The sequence below is a fragment of the Oryctolagus cuniculus genome, chromosome 7 (assembly GCF_051225735.1).
Source record: "Oryctolagus cuniculus isolate XC-2025 breed Fujian yellow rabbit chromosome 7, ASM5122573v1, whole genome shotgun sequence".
In the NCBI taxonomy this organism is placed as follows: domain Eukaryota; kingdom Metazoa; phylum Chordata; class Mammalia; order Lagomorpha; family Leporidae; genus Oryctolagus; species Oryctolagus cuniculus.
The window spans coordinates 162,294,196-162,311,687 of NC_142873.1; the positions used below are offsets into that span (position 1 = coordinate 162,294,196).

Consider the following 17,492-nt stretch of genomic DNA (forward strand, 5'->3'; position numbering starts at 1 on the left):
GGCCCCGTCCACGGTGGGGCTTCGCTCTCAGCCCGGCTCTTGGCAGACGCCCACTTGTTTCAGGTCAGGAGAGGGGAGCATGCGGCCCGCAAGGTCGTGTGGTCTGGGGCTGGCAAGGCGGGGTTCACGTTCAGTCCATCTGCCGCAGGCTGATGTCCACAGAGGTCTGTTCATGCATCTGAAAGAGTTACAGAGAGAGAGAGAGAGAGAGAAGTCTTCCGTCCGCCTGCTCACTCCCCAAATGGCCGCTACAGCCGGGGCTAGGCCAGGCCACAGTCAGGAACCAGGAGCTTCTTCCAGGTTCCCCACATGGTGGAAGAGGCCCAAGCACTTGGGCCATCCTCCGCTGCTTTCCCAGGCCACGAGCAGGGAGCTGGGTCGGAAGTGGAGCAGCCAGGACTCGACCCGTACGGGATGGCGTTGTTGCAGGCGGGCCTTGGCAGAACAAAGGTGCCCCCCCCCCCCATCTAGGTGACTGTGTGGTCTGTGTGCTGTCTCCCCCTGCCCTGTCTGGATGACTGTGTGTGGTCTGTGTGCCCTCTTGGGTGACTGTGTGTGGTCTGTGTGCCGTCTCCCCCACCCAGTCTGGGTGACTGTGTGGTCTGTGTGCCCTCTTGGGTGACTATGTGGTCTGTGTGCCATCTTGGTGACTGTGTGTGGTCTGTGTGCCGTCTCCCCCTGCCCCGTCTGGGTGACTGTGTGTGGTCTGTGTGCCGTCTCCCCCTGCCCCGTCCTGCAGTCAGCCCTGCTGTGGTGGCAGTGGAGCCCCTTACTCTGGCTTTGTGTTCACTGTGGCTGGGGGCGGTTGCCCCCTTCCAGTATTGCCAGAAAGGGAGGGCCCCATGCCCCAGGGTCAGCGAGGGCCACAACACCCCTCCCGCCTCGCCGGCTGCCAGCAGCTGCCTGGCCCCCTGGCCCGTCAGTTGTGGGCGGCCACAGGTGGTCGGCGCAGAGGCTGTTGGGAGCGTTTCACAGGCAGGGCCCGTGGACTCAGGGCCTCATCTCCCGATGGTGCTGGGGGCCGTGCCCGGGGCTTTGTCTTCCCGGTGCAGGGCACCCCGGGCAGCGGCTGGACTTGGAAAGGTGCCCTTCGGGTCCTTTACCATCTGCTGTCGCGTCCTCGGCGGGGAGCAGTGAGCTGTGGTGGCTGGGAGGAGCGGGCATCGGCTGTTGTGAAATGCGCTGTAGCAGCTCCGCCTGTACTTCAGTTACCAGATGCAGGCGGCTCACTCGGTTTAGTCCATTTGGGTTTATGGTGCACGCGCGTCGTGATAACATGATCGCTCCTGAGCGCTGGAGACGCTGCCTCTTACGGCTCCGCGTGAGAGGTTTTAAATATCCGGGGGTGTTTAACGTAGGACAGAAACCTCGTCCTCCGCTGCTTAACCGCCGCACGTGGACGTCCTAACGACGTGGGCGGTCACTTCCAGCGAGGTGCTCTGGCTCTGAAGTCCCTGGGCTCGGCAGATCCGTTCCTCGCCTGCCACGCGCGGGCGGCGGCCACTAGAGGGCGGTCAGGCTCCGTCTCCTGTAACCTGGGATTTCTTTGACCCACATTTTGTTTTCCAGTGTCTGGGGGTGTCAGAGTTTAGGTTTGTTTGCTTAATCGATTTGAAACCAGCCCTGCAGAAGGGGTCACCGCAGACGCGCAGCCACGGCGCTTCCCCGGTACGCGGACAGGCCGCGGCCAGCCACAGTCGGGGGAGCAGTCGGGGAAGTGCGTGGGGCCGCGGGGCAGCTTCCCAGCCGCCCTGTAGCGTGCAGCCTACCAGGCCTGCCCTTTGCTGCAGGACGTCAGAGAGCTCAGAGCCGGGGTCTGAGACAGACCCCGGGGTGGCCCCCGCGCAGGGCTCCATGCAGGCCACGGGACCTCCACCCCTGCTTGGACCCGGTCAGCCAGGGCTGGGACCCCTCCCGCCCCCTTGTCTGCCTGCGGTCCCAAGGCCTTCAGCCGAGAGCCCCACGCCCACGCCGTGGAGCGGCCCTTGGTGTCTCAGGTTTTGCTCACCCCCCCCCCCCCCCCCCCCCCGTGATCAGAGACGACTTTCATCCCCAAAGTGGGGAGCGAGGGCCTGGGGTCTGGAGCGCATCCCCGCCCCCGGTGGCCTCACCCTTCCCTCCTGCGGTATGAGGACGGGGCGTCCCCCTCCCTCCCTCCCTCCCTCCCTCCACCTTGGCCTGGTCCTGTCCCTGCTTCCCGGTGGTTGCCAAGCAACGGCCTCTTCCTGCCTCACTGCTCCTCCGTCAGGGCTGTCGACTTTCCTTGGAAAACCCTGCAGCCGGGCTGGGCGCTTTCTCGGGTCACCGCCCTTCCTCCAGGCGCCTGCTGCTTCCTCCTGCCCTGGGCCCCTGCGGCTGAGCTCCGGCGGGTGTCAGAAGGCAGCTTGCGTCGCCGGTTGTGGGCTCCAGCACCGACCCCAGACAGGCCGCTCCTGGGCTCCGCGCATGCCTGCGGAGGGAGGGGCCGTCTGCAGCCTGGGAGGGGGTCTGGTGAAGACGCTGCCTGGCCCTGTGCGCGTCTGCCCGCTCTCGGGGCTCCCGTGGCCCAGCGCAGGGTGATGCCTGTGAGCTGTTAAAGCGCAGTCCTGGCCTGTGCCCTCGTTGCTGTCCCTGCTTCTGTGTGCCCAGCGAGGGGACAAGCGGCAGCTCCGTGACACCAGGTCAGGACGCAGGCCCTGCCGCCTGCACCTGGGCGGTGACCTCTCTGGCGGAGTGACAGAGACAATGCTTCCCTCTGTCGATTCAGTTCCCAGATGCCCTCCAGCGCCGGGCCTGGGCCAGGCCGCAGCCAGGAGGCTGAGCTCCGTGGTGGCAGGGGCCCTGGCCCGTGAGCCCTCACTGCTGGCTCCCCGTGTGACGTTAGCAGGAAGTGGCTTGGACAGGCAGGGGCTTCGACCCCCGGCTCTGTGGGGTGTGTGTGTCCACACAGTAGCTGAACCTGCTGTGCACAGCGCCTGGCCCAGCTGTGGAATTCATAACCTGTTGGGAAGTGAGAGGTCCCTGCCTGTCACCTGGTAAGGGGCCGTGGTGGGGGAGCGGAGCGCAGGGCGGTCGTTAGGGAGAGCCCGTGTCTGGGGACGGTGGGGGCAGGGGTGGGCTCGGCGGTGTGGCCGTGCTCTTAGCCGAGTGACGGAGTCCTTTCCCGGTGTCTACCCACCACGCACAGTGGGAGGCCCTGTGCAGGTCTCCCTGGGGGAGGACGGGTGTCGGCGCTGTGCCCTGGGGCCACGGCTGAACCCTTTGCTCGCAGGGGACTTCTGTCGCACTGTCTCCCTCAGGGTCGCCCAGGCTGGGGGTCCAAGCGCCGGCCCTGGCCCAGGGAGGCCTCGTTCAAGGCAGGTGCAGGGCGTGTGCGCTTCTCAGAGCTGATGGCCAGAGCAGTGGAGTGGGCACCTGAGCTTTTCTGGCAGCTGCTTTGGGTGCGTGGAGATGGACGGGAGAGGGACGGTGTGCTGGGGAGATCGGATCTGAACAGTTGGCGACACCCACGCCCGGACTTCCCGTGTCTGCAGCAGTCGCTGGGGGCTGGTTCCCGGTCATGTCCCTCGGTGTCGTGGGAAACCACCGACGTGGCTCCTTCCTGCCCGCCCCACAGCTGCCACACCGCGTGCTGGAGCAGCCATGAAGACCCTGTGTCCCAGTTTGCTCTCTCACTTACCGTCCAGGGTATTGACCTGGGACCAGGTCCTCTGGTGTGCCCCAGTGAGCCAGCTGGGGTGTGAGGGGGCTGTGAGCGGGAGGAGTGGGGGACGGCCGCTGCCTGAGTTCTGTGCGGCCGGCGTCCTCTCTGGCAGGGACACGGGGCAGCCGCTGCCTGAGTTCTGTGTGGCCGGCATCCTCTGGCAGGGACGCGGGGTGGCCGCTGCCTGAGTTCTGTGCGGCCAGCGTCCTCTCTGGCAGGGATGTGGGGTGTCCCTGTTCATCACCACTGAGCTGCGGCGACTTCACGTTGTCCACGTCGCCTGTGAATACCCGCTCGCCCCATGTGCTGAGGGTGGACTGGCAGCCCCGTTACGGCCAGGGTCTCAGTGGCGGCGGCTCCCCCGCACGCACGCGGGTGGCTTTCTCTGTTTTCCCGCCGTGCTGGCTGTTTGGTGACTTGCTCCTCTGACGTGGCCGCCTTCCACGTGGGCACCCGCTGGCCCACACCCGCCCAGCACCTCTGGGCCCCACCCAGCAGGTGCCAGGGTTTCTCTGGACGTGTTCCTTCCGCAGGTGGTGGGTGTGACGCACACACCTGTGTTGGTGCCGATGTTTCTACACGTGTGTTCGTCCCCGTGTGTGGTGCTGTGGTCGGTTTTGCCGGCCCACCTTGTTCTCAGCCCAGTGGTGTTCCGTGGTGGAGTCGGCTTCTGGTCCGACTCCCTCGTTGTGGCTTTGGGAGGAAGTGAGGTGGACGCTGTGGGGGACGTGGTGTCCTGGGGCGGGGCTGAGTGACCGCCACACAGAGCGCTGGAACAGGAGCGTGGGCCGTGGAGCTGCCGCGCGGGAGAGCTGTGCTCTCTCACCTGTCCTGTCTGGGGCGGGGGGCTTGGGGCCCCCCCAGGCCTGAGCTCCCCCACAGGGGTCGTTCCACAGTGCCCCACACCTTTTTTATTTTTTTAATGCTGTTTTACCCTGGAAGCTAAGGTTGCAGGCTAAGTCCTGACACAGTTACCCGAGATGACATCCCACCGTGCCACCTTTGAGGCTGGGGCGTGTCAGGCTCGGGGGGCGCTTCCCAGGGCACGTGGGCTTGCTCACCCCCAGGGTGCCCAGCGGCCGGCTCCTGAGTGCACCTTTCTCTTAGCTGAAGATAATGGGGCCATTTCTGCAATTTCTCCCTCGTTGCCAGCATCAGCCTGTCGAGTTTTCAGTCCCCATTTCAGGTGGAGCGAAGTGGAGCCCGCCCGCTGCCTTTGCGGTCCGTCCTCGGGGCTGCTCCAGGGGCCTGGGGGGAGGCCGCAGCTTGAGGACAGCTGGGCCCAGCAGATCCTGCGTCTGCGTCTTGCTCCCAGTGAGATGATGTCTCCTGGGGAGGCCACGCTCGCTCGCTGGTTTGCCGGCTCCCTGCCAAGTCCGTGACCCTGTTTCTGGAACCGCAGGCCCCTTTGTCACAGGTGTTTCACAGGAACTTGGCTTGTTAGGGGGCGCCGGGCTGGGTGAGCAGGCCCAGCCCAGGGGGTGGCTGCCCTGTGAGCGGTGCCTGCCGGGTGGACAGTGGGACCACGGGAGGTGGGGGGCTCCGCCTGCTCTCCCTGCGCCCCACCCCCATAGCGAGCCCTTGGTAGGGCTGAGCCTGCAGCCCCTTCTTGTGGGTTCTGGGAGCCGCTGGAAGAGGCTTGGCTGGCGTGCTGGCTCCGGTGGGTGGGTCTAGCAGAGCTGGGTTTAGGGTGGCGCCTGATGTGTCTGAGTCCTCCTCCGTCGACAGTCTTGGTGTGTTGCGGCTGGGGTGGGCCAGGAAGTTGCTGGTGTTCTCTGTGCAGAGTGCACGGCATGTAAGTCAAAGCCCTCTGCCGTGTTCCCTTGGTCAGAGGGTACCGAGTGTGCTGTGGGGACGCAGGGACTCCTGGGAGAGACGCACTCGTTTGGAGTTTCACAGTAGACGTGGGCCACGTGGGAGGAAGGGCGCCAGGCACTGAGGGTGACAGGAAGTGGGGCAGGTCTCTGGGGAATCGATTTCTCAGGCTGCTCGCCGGGGGTGAGCTCTGCTCGTGGTGGACAGACTCCTGTCACCAAGGTCAGTGCCATGAGCCAGGCGGGGCGTGGACGCCAGGGCTGGAGATCCAGGCTCTGGACCTGAGGGGGAGCTCCCGCCATCCCAGCAGGCGATGCTGGCCACGTGCTGGCCTTGGGGAGGGTGGAGGTGGCCCCCTCAGGGTGCGTGTGGGGTCTCGCTGGAGCAGCCCCTGCTGTGGAGTGAGGCAGTGGCGGGGCGGGCACAAGCAGATGTTGGCACTGTCGTATGACCACAGGATGCTGGAGGAGACCTCAGTGGTGCCGGGGACCCGTGTGCAGCCGTTAGGAGCCCGGGGGCTGCTTGAGCGTTGAGGTTTTTGTCCTGGTGGAGGCGTGGACGCATCACAGACACAGGCCCCCCAGCCTGTCCTTGGTCCTCTCTGCTGTGACAGAACCTGGCAGGTGCAGATGGCTCCCGCGGGAGGGGGCTGCTCCCTCCACGGGAAGCAGGTGTGGAGGTCATTCCCGGTCTCAGCTCCGCCCTCCCTGGGCCTGCGTGCAGGAGGGCGGCCTCCTGGAGCAGCGAGCTGTACCTGGGGAGTGGACTGTGCGTAGTGGGCATCAGCGGGGCCGTGAGCCCGGCCGGCTGCCTCGCTGCTGTCTCACTTCAAGCAGCAGCGGTGCCCAAGCCAGATGCACTCGGCAGGCAAGCAGCAGGCCTGGGCTTTTCTGGGGCAGGGACGGCTGAGCGACGGGAGGACGGAGAAGCCGTGCGGGGCCGTGGTAGGGAACCTGGAAGTGTCCAGAGGATGTTGTGGGTCACTGAGCCCGCTGGAGCCCCCCGGAGGAGCATGGTGGGGTGCAGCGTGGGCCAGCTCGTGTCCATTCTTCCGGGCAGTGCTGGGGAGGAGCTGCGGGGGGTCCTTAGAAGCTGCCAGGCTGTGGACCGCGTCCTCGCTCCTGCTGGGCTCCCACTGGCAAGCTCCGCTGAGCACCTCTGACTGCCCGGGTGGGGCGATGAGTGAAGACCTGGCCTTGCTGGGCCCACAGAGGCTCACGGCCCCCACCCCTGTCCCTGTGCTTCCTCCCAGGCCCGCCAGCGTCAGCAGCCCAGGGTCCCGCTGCCACCCAGGACTCGCCTGTGGGACCAGGGGTAAGTCAGGGCCCACCGAGGCCTGCTCCAGGAGCTCCACAGACGTGTGAGCACGTGCTGTGTGTGTGTGTGTGTGTGTGTGTGCGTGTGTGTTTAAAGACTTTATTTATTTGAGAAGTAGAGTTACAGACAGAGGGAGAGACAGAGAGAAAGGTCTTCCATCCGCTGGTTCCCTCCCCAAATGGCTGCAACAGCCGGAGCTGAGCCGATCCAAAGCCAGGAGCCAGGAGCTTCTTCCAGGTCTCCCACATGGGTGCAGGGCCCAAGCACTTGGGCCACCTTCTGCTGCTTTCCCAGGCCACAGCAGAGACTGGATTGGAAGTGGAGCAGCCAGGACAGGCATCAGCGCCCATGTGGGATGCCGGCACTGCAGGCGGAGGTTTAGCCCACTGTGCCGCAGCGCCGGCTCTGTGTGTTTAAGGGGAGCTGTCCTGCGGCTGGGAGGGGCCCACTGGCTGCGCAGGTGGGCACGTCTGTGGTCTCCCATTCTGTCTTGCAGTGTGTTCTTCCCATACCCACGTCCTGCCGGCTGCCCGTGACCCCCAGCGTGTTATCGAACGCAGGTTCCTGCGCTTCTTCCAAGTGCTCTGTCGTCCCTGGCAGTCCTGTCTCCCGGGGACACTCCTGACGGACCGGCAGCCTCTGTTTCTCCCCCAAGAGACGCTGTGATCGGCTCTTCCCCCTCCCTCTCCCAGATGTTGGGCAGGAGAGCAGCCAGGGCCAGGCACCACCTGGGACGCAGCACGTTGCCGGAGCGTGTCAGCTGGGGACTGTCCCCAGGGGCTGGCGTTTCCCGAGTGCAGAGAAAGGCTCTTTGTAGCTAGGCTGTTGGCCGGCCACCGAGGCTGAGTGCCGAGCTGCCCCGGGGCGCTCACCTGGCTCCAGGCTGGCCTCGGCCGCGTGGTTTCCAGCGGGGTTGGAGTTTACTCGTTCCTCCTGGTGACTTTGCCATCCTCGCCCTGGAGATTGGCTTTCCAGAAACGAATAATCCTGTGCGCGAGGCCGTCTGTAGGACGCGGCCTGAATGGCCAAGGGGCAGGCTGGGAACCGGGTCACCAGTGAGTGTCCTGTTCACCTAAGGATGCCGTCTGGGCACCGCCCCCAGCCCCCCGCCGCCCACGAGCCTGTTTCCCGTAGCAGTTTCCAGGCTACCCGTAGTGATCAGAGACCACGCAGCAGCTCCTGCCACTCCAGAGAGCAGGAACGCTCAGGCGGCTTGTGGGGTCGGGGGGGACTGAGCAGCCGTGAAGATCTCCGCTGCCCAGGCCCCCCCACCCCCCCAGGGCTTGAAGCGGCTCTCCCCACACACGTGTTCAGCTACTGGGTCCTTCTGTGTGCCAGCCCCGCCTTTGGGCCAGCTGTGCCTGTGGACCGTGGACATCGAGTGGCGCTGTGTGCTGGCCCCAGAGTCCAGGGCTTGCCGTGTGGCTTCAGGGCAGCGCGGGTCCCTCCTCAGCAGTCTTGAATTTTCTTACGGAGATTGATTTTATTCACGTGAAAAGAGTAGTGACAGACAGACAAGGAGAGACAGGGAGGTCTTCTGCCTGCTGGTTTGTTCCTTGAATGCCTGGGCCGGGCCGAAGCCAGGAGCCCGGGACTCCATCCGGGTCTCCCATGTGGGTGCAGGGGCTCAAGTGCTTGGGCCGTCTTCCGCTGCTGTCTCAGGCCCTTTAGGAGGGAGCTGGATGGGAAGTGGAGCAGCTGGGGCCTGACTGGCACCACGTGGGATGCTGGCGTGGCAGGTGGCGGCTTCTCGTGTGCCACAGTGCCGGCCCCCCAGGGTCTTTGTGTAGCATTTGTGGGGTACGGCGCCGGCACCTGGTGTGACTGCTCATTAGTCCCACGGTGATCCCCACTGTGCAGGGGAGAGGCTGAGGCCAGCAGAGGGCAGCTGGCTTGTCTGCGGCCACATGTGTTGAGGTGGTGGAGTTGTGTGGCCACCAGTGTGGTCAGCCACTCAGCAGGGACGTCCATCTGATGGCAGCGCAGGTGGCCACTGTCCAGGGAGGTCAGAGAGCAGCCTCTTCCTCCCCCTGCTTTTCCTGGTGAGCTCTTCGGAAGGGAAGGAAGTTTAGGGGCCACCTGGGTCCCAGGGCAGCCCGTGGCTGGATGGGCTTGCGCCAGTGCGCCCACGGGGAGGGGCCTCGCGAATGGTGGCGGGTCGGATCACGTCACCCACGCTCTGCCCACGTGGGAGGGGCCTCGCGAATGGCGGCGGGTCGGATCACGTCACCCACATTCTGCCCACGTGGGAGGGGCCTCGCGAATGGTGGTGGGTCGGATCACGTCACCCACGCTCTGCCCACGTGGGAGGGGCCTCGTGAATGGTGGTGTGTCGGATCACGTCACCCACATTCTGCCCACGTGGGAGGGGCCTCGCGAATGGTGGGTGGGTTGGATCACGTCACCTACGCTCTGCCCGTGTGGGAGGGGCCTCGTGAATGGTGGTGGGTCGGATCATGTCACCCACGCTCTGCCCACGTGGGAGGGGCCTCGTGAATGGCGGGTGGGTCAGATCACGTCACCCACGCTGCCCACGTGGGAGGGGCCTCGCGAATGGTGGTGGGTCGGATCACGTCACCCACGCTCTGCCCACGTGGGAGTGGCCTCGCGAATGGCGGGTGGGTCGGATCACGTCACCCACGCTCTGTTCTCTTCCAGCTGTCGCTCTCCCAGCTGGCGGCGTCCCCACGGTCCCTGACTCGGCCCTGCTCAGCCAAGCCCCCTTGCCAGCAGGTGGACGGCTCTCGGCTCTCCCCGGCCCCCGCCGTAAGTGCGCCCTTCTGCTGGGAGTCTCGCTGAGGTGACGGCGCCCTTGCTGGCCTCACGGTGGGGGGGTGTAGGATTCGGGTGGGAAGTGCTTGCTCCCCACTCAGACATTTGCCGCCATCTGTCTCTGGGAACAAGGAAGGATGTGGCCTTTCGAGTTCTTGCCACAGCGCCTGGGGAAGCGAAGTCACTCCGCCTCCGGATGTCTGTGCAGAGGAAGGCAAAGCTTCCGTGGCACCGCGAGCAGAGGCTGAGGCCGGGCTCTGCGTGCCGTCCCGGGACGCCCGGTGGGGCCGGGCTGATGGTGAGGCAGGCCTGTGCTGCCGCCGACCGTGGGGAGTTTGCTGCGTTCCCAGTCTGCCTGCAGCCCGCACCTCTGGCTCAGCAGAAGGAGCCCCGTGGAAACCGGCAAACCTGCGCGGTGCCCGAGTCCACTGCCTGGGGCCCACACGTCTGTGACGAGCTGGCCCGTCTTCTTCCGGGCACCCCGTGACATACTGGGCTGACCCCGGGCGAGTGGTGCCCTGTTCCAGCTGCGACTGGAAGCCCAGGGGCCCGGCTGCAGAGAGCCGGCTACACCCCAAGCCTGCCCTGTGGTGGACGCCCCCTGCCTGGCGCGACGGGCGTGGGCACGGGTGCAAGTGAGGGCGAGAATGCTCAGGCCCCGCCCACCAGCCTGTGGCGCGGCTGTGGTTCGCCTGGGTGTCGCGGGAGCCTCCGTCCCTCTCCAGTGACTTGTCTGGGTGTCAGTTCCCCGTCTCCCGCGTACGGGCTCCTTCCCGCTGCTCGCTGCCCTGTGATACACAGGCTGCCCGGTTAACTCTGACGTTCAGGCAACAATGGGTTTCTTGGTGTAACTGCGTCCCAACTCCTGCATGGACAGACTTACGCCATAATTACTCAGTGTTTGCCTGAAACTGCTGTGAGACCGTGCTGCTGTGTGTGGTGGCCAGAGCTGGCGGCCGTGGCGACTCCGTGGCGTTGCCGGGTGAGAGCCTCACCAGAGGCCGTGCTGTGTTCAGCAGGGGCTCCCCCCGACGGAGGCCAGCATCTCTCACCTGGAAGCTGACCTGAGCCGGCCGGCCTCGCTCCTGGGAGCGGCAGATGCCGAGCAGTTGCAGGAGCTGCCCTTCACCCCCGCGCATCTCCCGGTTGTCCTGGGGCCCCAGACCCGGAGGTGAGGTGCGGTGTGGGAGGGGCGGGCTCGGGCAGGTGTCACGGCCGGAGCACGGCCTGCTGGCCTGCGGTCGCGGCCGCCCTTCCCTGGGCTGCCCGAGGCCTGTCTCTCACAGTTCTGGAAGCCAGCTCTCGAGAGCCTCCATGGCGCTCCTGCAGTCCGCCGGCTTCCCCGAGATCCTGGACTCCAACAAGCAGCCTGCCGAAGCGGTCAGTCCCACAGCGCCCGTGAAGTTTAACCCCCAGAAGGAAGAATCAGATTGTCTGCAGGGCAACGAGATCGTGTTCCAGTTCCTCGCCTTCAGCAGGTGAGGGGTTGGCGTCTGAGCAGAGTGCAGCGCCGGCGCCCTGAGTTGGAGGGGGACCCCGTCGGGGTGGAGCGGCAGAGCTCTCTCTCCCGGTCTTGCTGGCTCAGAGTGCGGCTGTTCTATTTCATTTTGGCCAGGCCCCGCCCAGAGCCGTCCTGACGGCTGTGAGCCCTGCTTTGCTCCGTCTGGGAGTCTGAATTGGTGTGCGCATGCGCGGGCAGTTCACCTGCCGGTTGACATGCCTGTGCCTGGGTTCGGTTCTGGCTCCCGACTCCAGCTGCCTGCTAATTCAAGCCCCAAGAAGCGGCTGAGTCCCTGCCAGCCAGGTGGGAGACCTGGATGGAGCTCCGGGCTCCTGGCATTGGCACGGCCCAGCCCCGGCCATGAAGGCACTGGGGAGTGACCAGCAGCGGGAGCTTGCTCTGTCTCCCTGCCCTTCAAATAAATAATGATCAATGAGCCCCACCGTGGTGTGTCGCCCAGTTCTCGGGTGCTGATGTGACGCTGGCCGTGGCGTCCCCAGCTGGCAGCACCAGGGCCCCGGAAGCAGGCTGACGTCTGGCCAGCTCCCGGAGGCCCCAGGAAGGCTGCTCTTGCCCACGGGCCCCAGGGACTGCCTGTGGGTGTTCTCTCCTCTGGACGCCTGATTAATTCAGAGCTGTTGTTGGATTCAGAGTGGCCCAGGACTGCCCAGGAACACCATGGCCAAAGACTGTGTATTTCACCTTCCAGTTCTACCGCTTCCCACCCGTGACAACACCACGGCTGCAGCTGGTCAGGCTGGACGAGGCTGGGAAGGCCAGCTCGGGCTCCCTGACCCACATCCTCGTCCTGGAGAATAAAGACGGCTCCTCCGAGGCTGGTGAGTGCTGGTGCGCGTGGCGAATGCAGGAAGTCCTGCACCCCGCTTTCCGACTCTTTAATTCCACCTTTAAAAACCGTGTGTGGAACGCTGGAACCCGAGAACCGGAGAGAATACCCGGGTGCGTCAGTCACCGTGTGCGCAGCTCCAGTGCCCCCCCCACCCCGCCCACCCCAGACAGTGCTGGTTGAAGCCAGTCCCGGCTCTGCGTCATTTCACCTGGAAGTGTTTCTAGTGGGTGAGGGCTTCAGGAAGTGCGTGCTTTGAAAAGCTCGTGGACCTCCGGTTCCTTTGCACCACTGTAAGCCAGGCCTTTAATTCCTTTAATTCTCCGTGGACTTTTTGAAGCCCTTTGGGAGGTCCCTGCCTTGCAGTTGAAGCCCCGACCATGGCAGGGCCACCGCCCGCCTCTGTTTTTCCCTTGGTATTCCGAGTGTGCCTCTGTCCCTTGTTTCCTGTAAATTGGAAGTTAGAGCAAGGTGTGTGATCAGATGTATGTTCCGTTTGTACAATTTGTATAAAAGGAATTATTTATTAGAGAGAGAGAGAGAGAGAGAGAGAGAATCTCCCATTTTCCAGTTCACTGCCCAAATGTCTGCAACAGCAGGCTGGGCCAGGCGGAAGCTGGGAGCTAGGAGCTGGACTTGAGTGTGTTCTGTGGGAGGCTGAGCCGCCCCTCTGCCTGCCAGGGTCTGCGTTAGCAGGAAGCTGGAGGCACTGGCTGGGGCCTGGTGCCAAACCCGGTGATGTGGAAGGTGGGCATCGTAACTGCTGGGCCGGATGCCCACGCCCTCGGATGTGCGGTGTTGCCTTTGTCAGGAATCCCCGTGGCCGGCACGGCGTTGGCCGTCGCCGAGGGGTCAGTGACTCACCCAGGGTTGCACCTGGACTTGGAGGGCACGTTCTTGGCTGTCAGCGGGATGCTTCCCCTTGTGAGCCGTTTGTGTAGGACGGGCAGGGCAGGGCCTCACTCCTCCCTTTGTTCTCTGAGTTTCTGAGCGCTGGGAAGGCCCCCTCGCAGGCTTCGCTGTGAGCAAGTGGGTCCAAACCGCAGGTGGAAACGCCTTGGACGCGTTGTCCTGTTACTGGTGGTGTCTTCCCTCTCTGGCCGGTGATGTCCCTCGTGAGGGACCGAGCAGACTTGGGGCTGCTGCCGTCTCGAGGTGGGAAAGCTTTTCAGAACACTGACCCCGGGTGGGCCGCGCGGTGCGGCAGGTGAAGCCGCTGCTGTGACTCCTGAATCCCGCGTCAGAGCGCCAGGCTCTTCTGATCCAGCTTCCTGCTGTGGCCTGGGAAGGCAGTGGGCGACGGCCCCCGCCCTTGGGCCCCTGCACCCACGTGGGAGACCAGGATAGAAGTTGCTGGCCCAGACGTGGTTGTTGTGGCCATCTGGGGAGTGATCCAGTGGGTGGAAGAGTTCTCTCCCTCTTGCTCTGTCTTTCAAATGAACTAACAAATAAGTCGATAAATCTTAAAAAAAAAGTTCTGAAAGGAAGCAGCTTAAAAATGTTAGCATGAGACAAATGAGCAGAGCAGGTAGGTACGTGCAGGGCTGGGATAAGGAGGCTGCTTAGTCGTCTCTGGGAGAATAATTCACTAGGAAGTAGCGATCCTGGGCCTGTGAGCTGCCAGCGCCATAGCCTGCAGACGTGAAGGAGAGTGTGTCGGGACAGGTGGAGGGGCCGTAGTCAGAGGGGCCTGGACGTGCCCCTTGGCAGGCTGATAGGCTGCGCACTCACACAGGAGGGAATGGTTTCAAAGGTGACCTTAGACAACTGTGCTTTCGGCTTGGAGGCTGCATTGTTTTTGAGCACAGCTCGGAAGGGTGGGACCTTTGTGGGTTTAGATCACTGAGCAGTGCCAGCGATGCCAGGGAATCCGCATCCCATCTGACTCTGACAGCTCGCGCCCGGTGCCGCCGCTCAGGACTCCGCCGGTCCTCTTCCCAGATCACATCTGACTCTGACAGCTCACGCCCGGTGCCGCCGCTCAGGACTCCGCCGGTCCTCTTCCCAAAGGCTCCAGCCTGCTGTCGTGAGATCCTAAAACACGCTTGTAATCATTCCCTGGGTCAGTGCGGAATCAAGATAGAAACGACCGCCTAGAACTGTGGCAAAGCAATGTCGCGTGTGATGAACGACATCGTAGTTTACAAGGTGCAGGAAGACCGCGGTCAGGGAAACGCGTCGTCTGAACGCCTGGGTGGGAGGAGGAAGGGATTTCTAGCTGACGGCCTCGTTGTTCAGCTCCAGACGTCCTGGGGAGAAGCAGGAACATCCAACAAAGTCAAGGAAAGAAACGGTGCAGCGAGCGTGAGCGCCCAGAGCCCAGGACCAGAGTCCTGTCGTCATTTTCTGTGCTGCAGCCGCGGCGGGAGCGTGGTGCGCGTGCCAGCGCCAGCTCGTGCGGGACGGCTTTGGTGCAGGTGGACGGAGGGCTGGGTGCGGGCGGCGCGGTCACCTCCCTGCGCGCCAGGAAGCTCGTCTGGGACTCCAGCGACCTCTGGAAAGGAGCGCGTGGGGCTGGGCAGCCCAGGCCCACCCCCTCCCTACCTGCTCTAGCCAGGGTGCGGCCCGGGAGGGCTTCCTTTGCATCTTTCCTGGGGTTGCCTTTGGCAGCTGCCCGCCCTTCACTGCTAAGCGCAGGCCCTCCGGGGCGTGGCCGTCGTCCTCAGGGAGGAGGTGTCCAGCCGCATGGGGTCCCCTCCCAGAGCAGGCCTCTCCTTCTCCCCTCCACCTGGGACTTGGCGGGGTGCTGTGGCTGCCCTCCCCAGGAGCGCTGGCGTGGGCCAGGGTGATGAGTGCGTTTCAAGGCTTCTCTGTCCCTCACTGAACACGCATCTCCCGTTCTGCTCCCCTTCCAGATTGGCCCTGTTTTTCTGTCCGGTCTGGCGCCTCAGAGGTTCTGTGGCGAGGTTTGACCACGGCCGTGGGGCGCGCGTCAGCCGGCCACGCAGGGCTGCTTCTGCCTTGAACACCAGCCCTTTCCTGTGACGGGTCTCCCAGAGGGAAGTTAAAGTTCTTTCATGTTGGAGCCCAAAGAAATTAGACTCGAAAGTCAGATTTTCTTGTCATTATGAATTAGAATTCAAAGTCCAAAATTCTCAAGTTGGAGACCAAAAATAAAAATGAAAGTAACAGAATGAGTTTTTCTTACTGGTGTGGCCCGGTTGTTAGACCTGATGAGCCCTCCTGGTGTGTTAAGTCAGGTTATCCTGCAGCTCCCTCTGCGTCGTGCGGCCTGGGCGTCTGACAGATGTGTAGTCGCCTTGTCACTGCCCTCGGGCCCTTTGTGCTCGGCCCGGCCTGTCCCTCCCCTGCCAACCACCGATCTTTAATCTTTTTTTTTTTTTTTTTTGACAGGCAGAGTGGACAGTGAGAGAGAGAGACAGAGAGAAAGGTCTTCCTTTGCCGTTGGTTCACCCTCCAATGGCTGCCACGGCCGGCGCACCACGCTGATCCGATGGCAGGAGCCAGGTGCTTCTCCTGGTCTCCCATGAGGTGCAGGGCCCAAGCACCTGGGCCATCCTCCACTGCACTCCCTGGCCACAGCAGAGAGCTGGCCTGGAAGAGGGGCAACCGGGACAGAATCCGGCGCCCCGACCGGGACTAGAACCCGGTGTGCCGGCGCCGCAAGGCGGAGGATTAGCCTAGTGAGCCGTGGCGCCGGCCCCAACCACCGATCTTTAAAAAAATTTTTAACCATTCATTTTATTTATCTTAAAACATGTACACACACGCACATGCGCACACCCATACACGTGCGCACACACACGTACACACGCGTGCGCACGTGTGCGCACACAGCGCCTGAGCAGAGTGCTGTGTGGTTGGAAGCAGACAGAAGGTAGCCTTTTCAGATTGGCTGCGTTCCCTTAGCAATGTGCATTTTAAGTTCCTCCCTGTCTTTTTGTGTCTCACAGCTCATTTCTTCCTGCTGCTGCAAACGTGCCGTCGCGTCATGTGCCGTGGTGCGTTTATCTCTGCACCAGTGGGATGGCGCCGCGGCTGCTTCGGGTCCTAGGCAGTCACGGGTAAAGCTGCTGTGAACATCTGGGTGCAGGATTTTGAGTGGACTTTGGGTTTTGGCTCTCTGGGGCCAATACCAAGGAACGTCTTGCTGGCTCACCCAGTAAGGATGTGCTCGGCTTTGTAGGAAGCCACCGGACCGCCCAGGTCCGTGCCGTGTTGCAGTCCCAGCAGCCGTGAGTGAGCGGTCTTGTTGCCCTGGTCCTCGCTGGCATTTGGTGTTGTCAGGATTTGGATCTTGGCCACGCTGGTGGGCACTTGGCGTGTGGGAACCTGATGACTGGCGTGCAGGTCCTGTCCTTCATGCCTTGTCCACGTGGTGCCTGTTCACATAGGTGTCTGTGTGTGTTTTGGATGCAGCCCTTCGCCAGGTGTGTGTTTTGCGTGTATTCTTCCTGCTGGTTGCGGCTTGCTGTCTTCGTTCCCTCAGCAGTGTGCTTGCGGGGCGGAAGTGTTTCGTTTTGACGAGGCGCTGCCCGCTGAGTGTCCTTCCACGGCTGTGCTTGTGTTGTGGAGATGTCACGCCAGGAGCAGGGCCTGGAGCTGCAGTTAAGACTCCGCGTAGGACGCCCGTCCCGTACCAGAGATCCTGGGTTCGAGTCTTGGCTCCCACTCCCCACTCTAGCTTCCTGCTAGTGTGCACCTGGGAGCAGCAGGCGATGGCTCATGGCGTCGGGTCCCTGCCACCCACTGGGAGGCCCCAGCGGGGTTCCCAGCTCCTGGCTTTGGCCTGGTCCCAGCCCAGCGCTCGTGGGCACTTGGACAGTGAACCAGCGGGTGGGAGCTCTCTCTGTCTCTCTCCTCTCTCTACCTCTAAGATCAACAAAACAAATAAAACTATAAAAAGGAAAACAATGATAAATGGACTTAATTTTAATGGAAGACGATTTCCAGGATGGAAAGGCAAGCCGCTACCATAACCACAGTGTACGCTGCACAGAGACTAGTAGTGTGTCTCCTTAGAGTCTTAAACATAATTCTGGGCGTTTGTGTTAAATTTTCTGTGTACACCCAGGTCCAGAATCGCCTGGAGTGGGTTTCTGTCTCTGTGTGAGTTGGGTGGAGGCTCCTGTTCTCTATTGCGAGCCCCGGCCCACGCCCACCGCGCTTGGAAAGCCAGCCCCCGAGGCGGCTCAGAGGCGTCCTCAGGTCCAGGCGCTGCTGCTGTGGGCACTCGGCTGTCTGCGTGGGTGAGGCTCGAGCCGCTCCAGGCCGGGCCTTGTCTGGAGACAGAGTCACTCCCAGGAGGCGGCATCGGAGCCGCTGCTGTCTTGGCAGAGCCCTTGCAGGCTCGCGCCGAAGCCCTGCCTCCCTGGCCCAGTGAGGGAGAAACTACAGTGGTCAGAACTGAAGCTCTGGAGTTCATGGCCTGTGGGGCTGGGGCAGCCGTGGCCTGTGGGCCTGGAGCAGCCGTGTGCCCTGTGGTGCTGGGGCAGCCGTGGCCTGTGGGCCTGGAGCAGCCGTGCCCTGTGGTGCTGGGGCAGCCGTGGCCTGTGGTGCTGGGGCAGCCGTGTGCCCTGTGGGGCTGGGGCAGCTGT

General features: G+C 63.4%; 1 protein-coding gene across 10 annotated transcripts in view; it reads left to right on the top strand.

Moving 5' to 3' along the window:
• Positions 1–17,492, top strand: part of NPHP4 (nephrocystin 4) — a 116,214-nt gene that overhangs the window by 64,582 nt on the left and 34,140 nt on the right. For 7 of the 10 annotated variants that reach the window (XR_016211317.1, XR_016211318.1, XM_089301561.1 and 4 more), the window contains 5 exons: positions 6,750–6,811; positions 9,473–9,580; positions 10,603–10,757; positions 10,873–11,064; positions 11,739–11,926. Coding sequence is in view for 8 of the 10 variants with exons in the window: in XM_089301561.1 (XP_089157687.1) it covers positions 6,750–6,811; positions 9,473–9,580; positions 10,603–10,757; positions 10,873–11,064; positions 11,739–11,926 (705 nt within the window). In the remaining 2 variants the exon portion in view is untranslated. The other 3 variants (XM_089301557.1, XM_089301562.1, XM_089301560.1) reach the window with 3 other exon arrangements.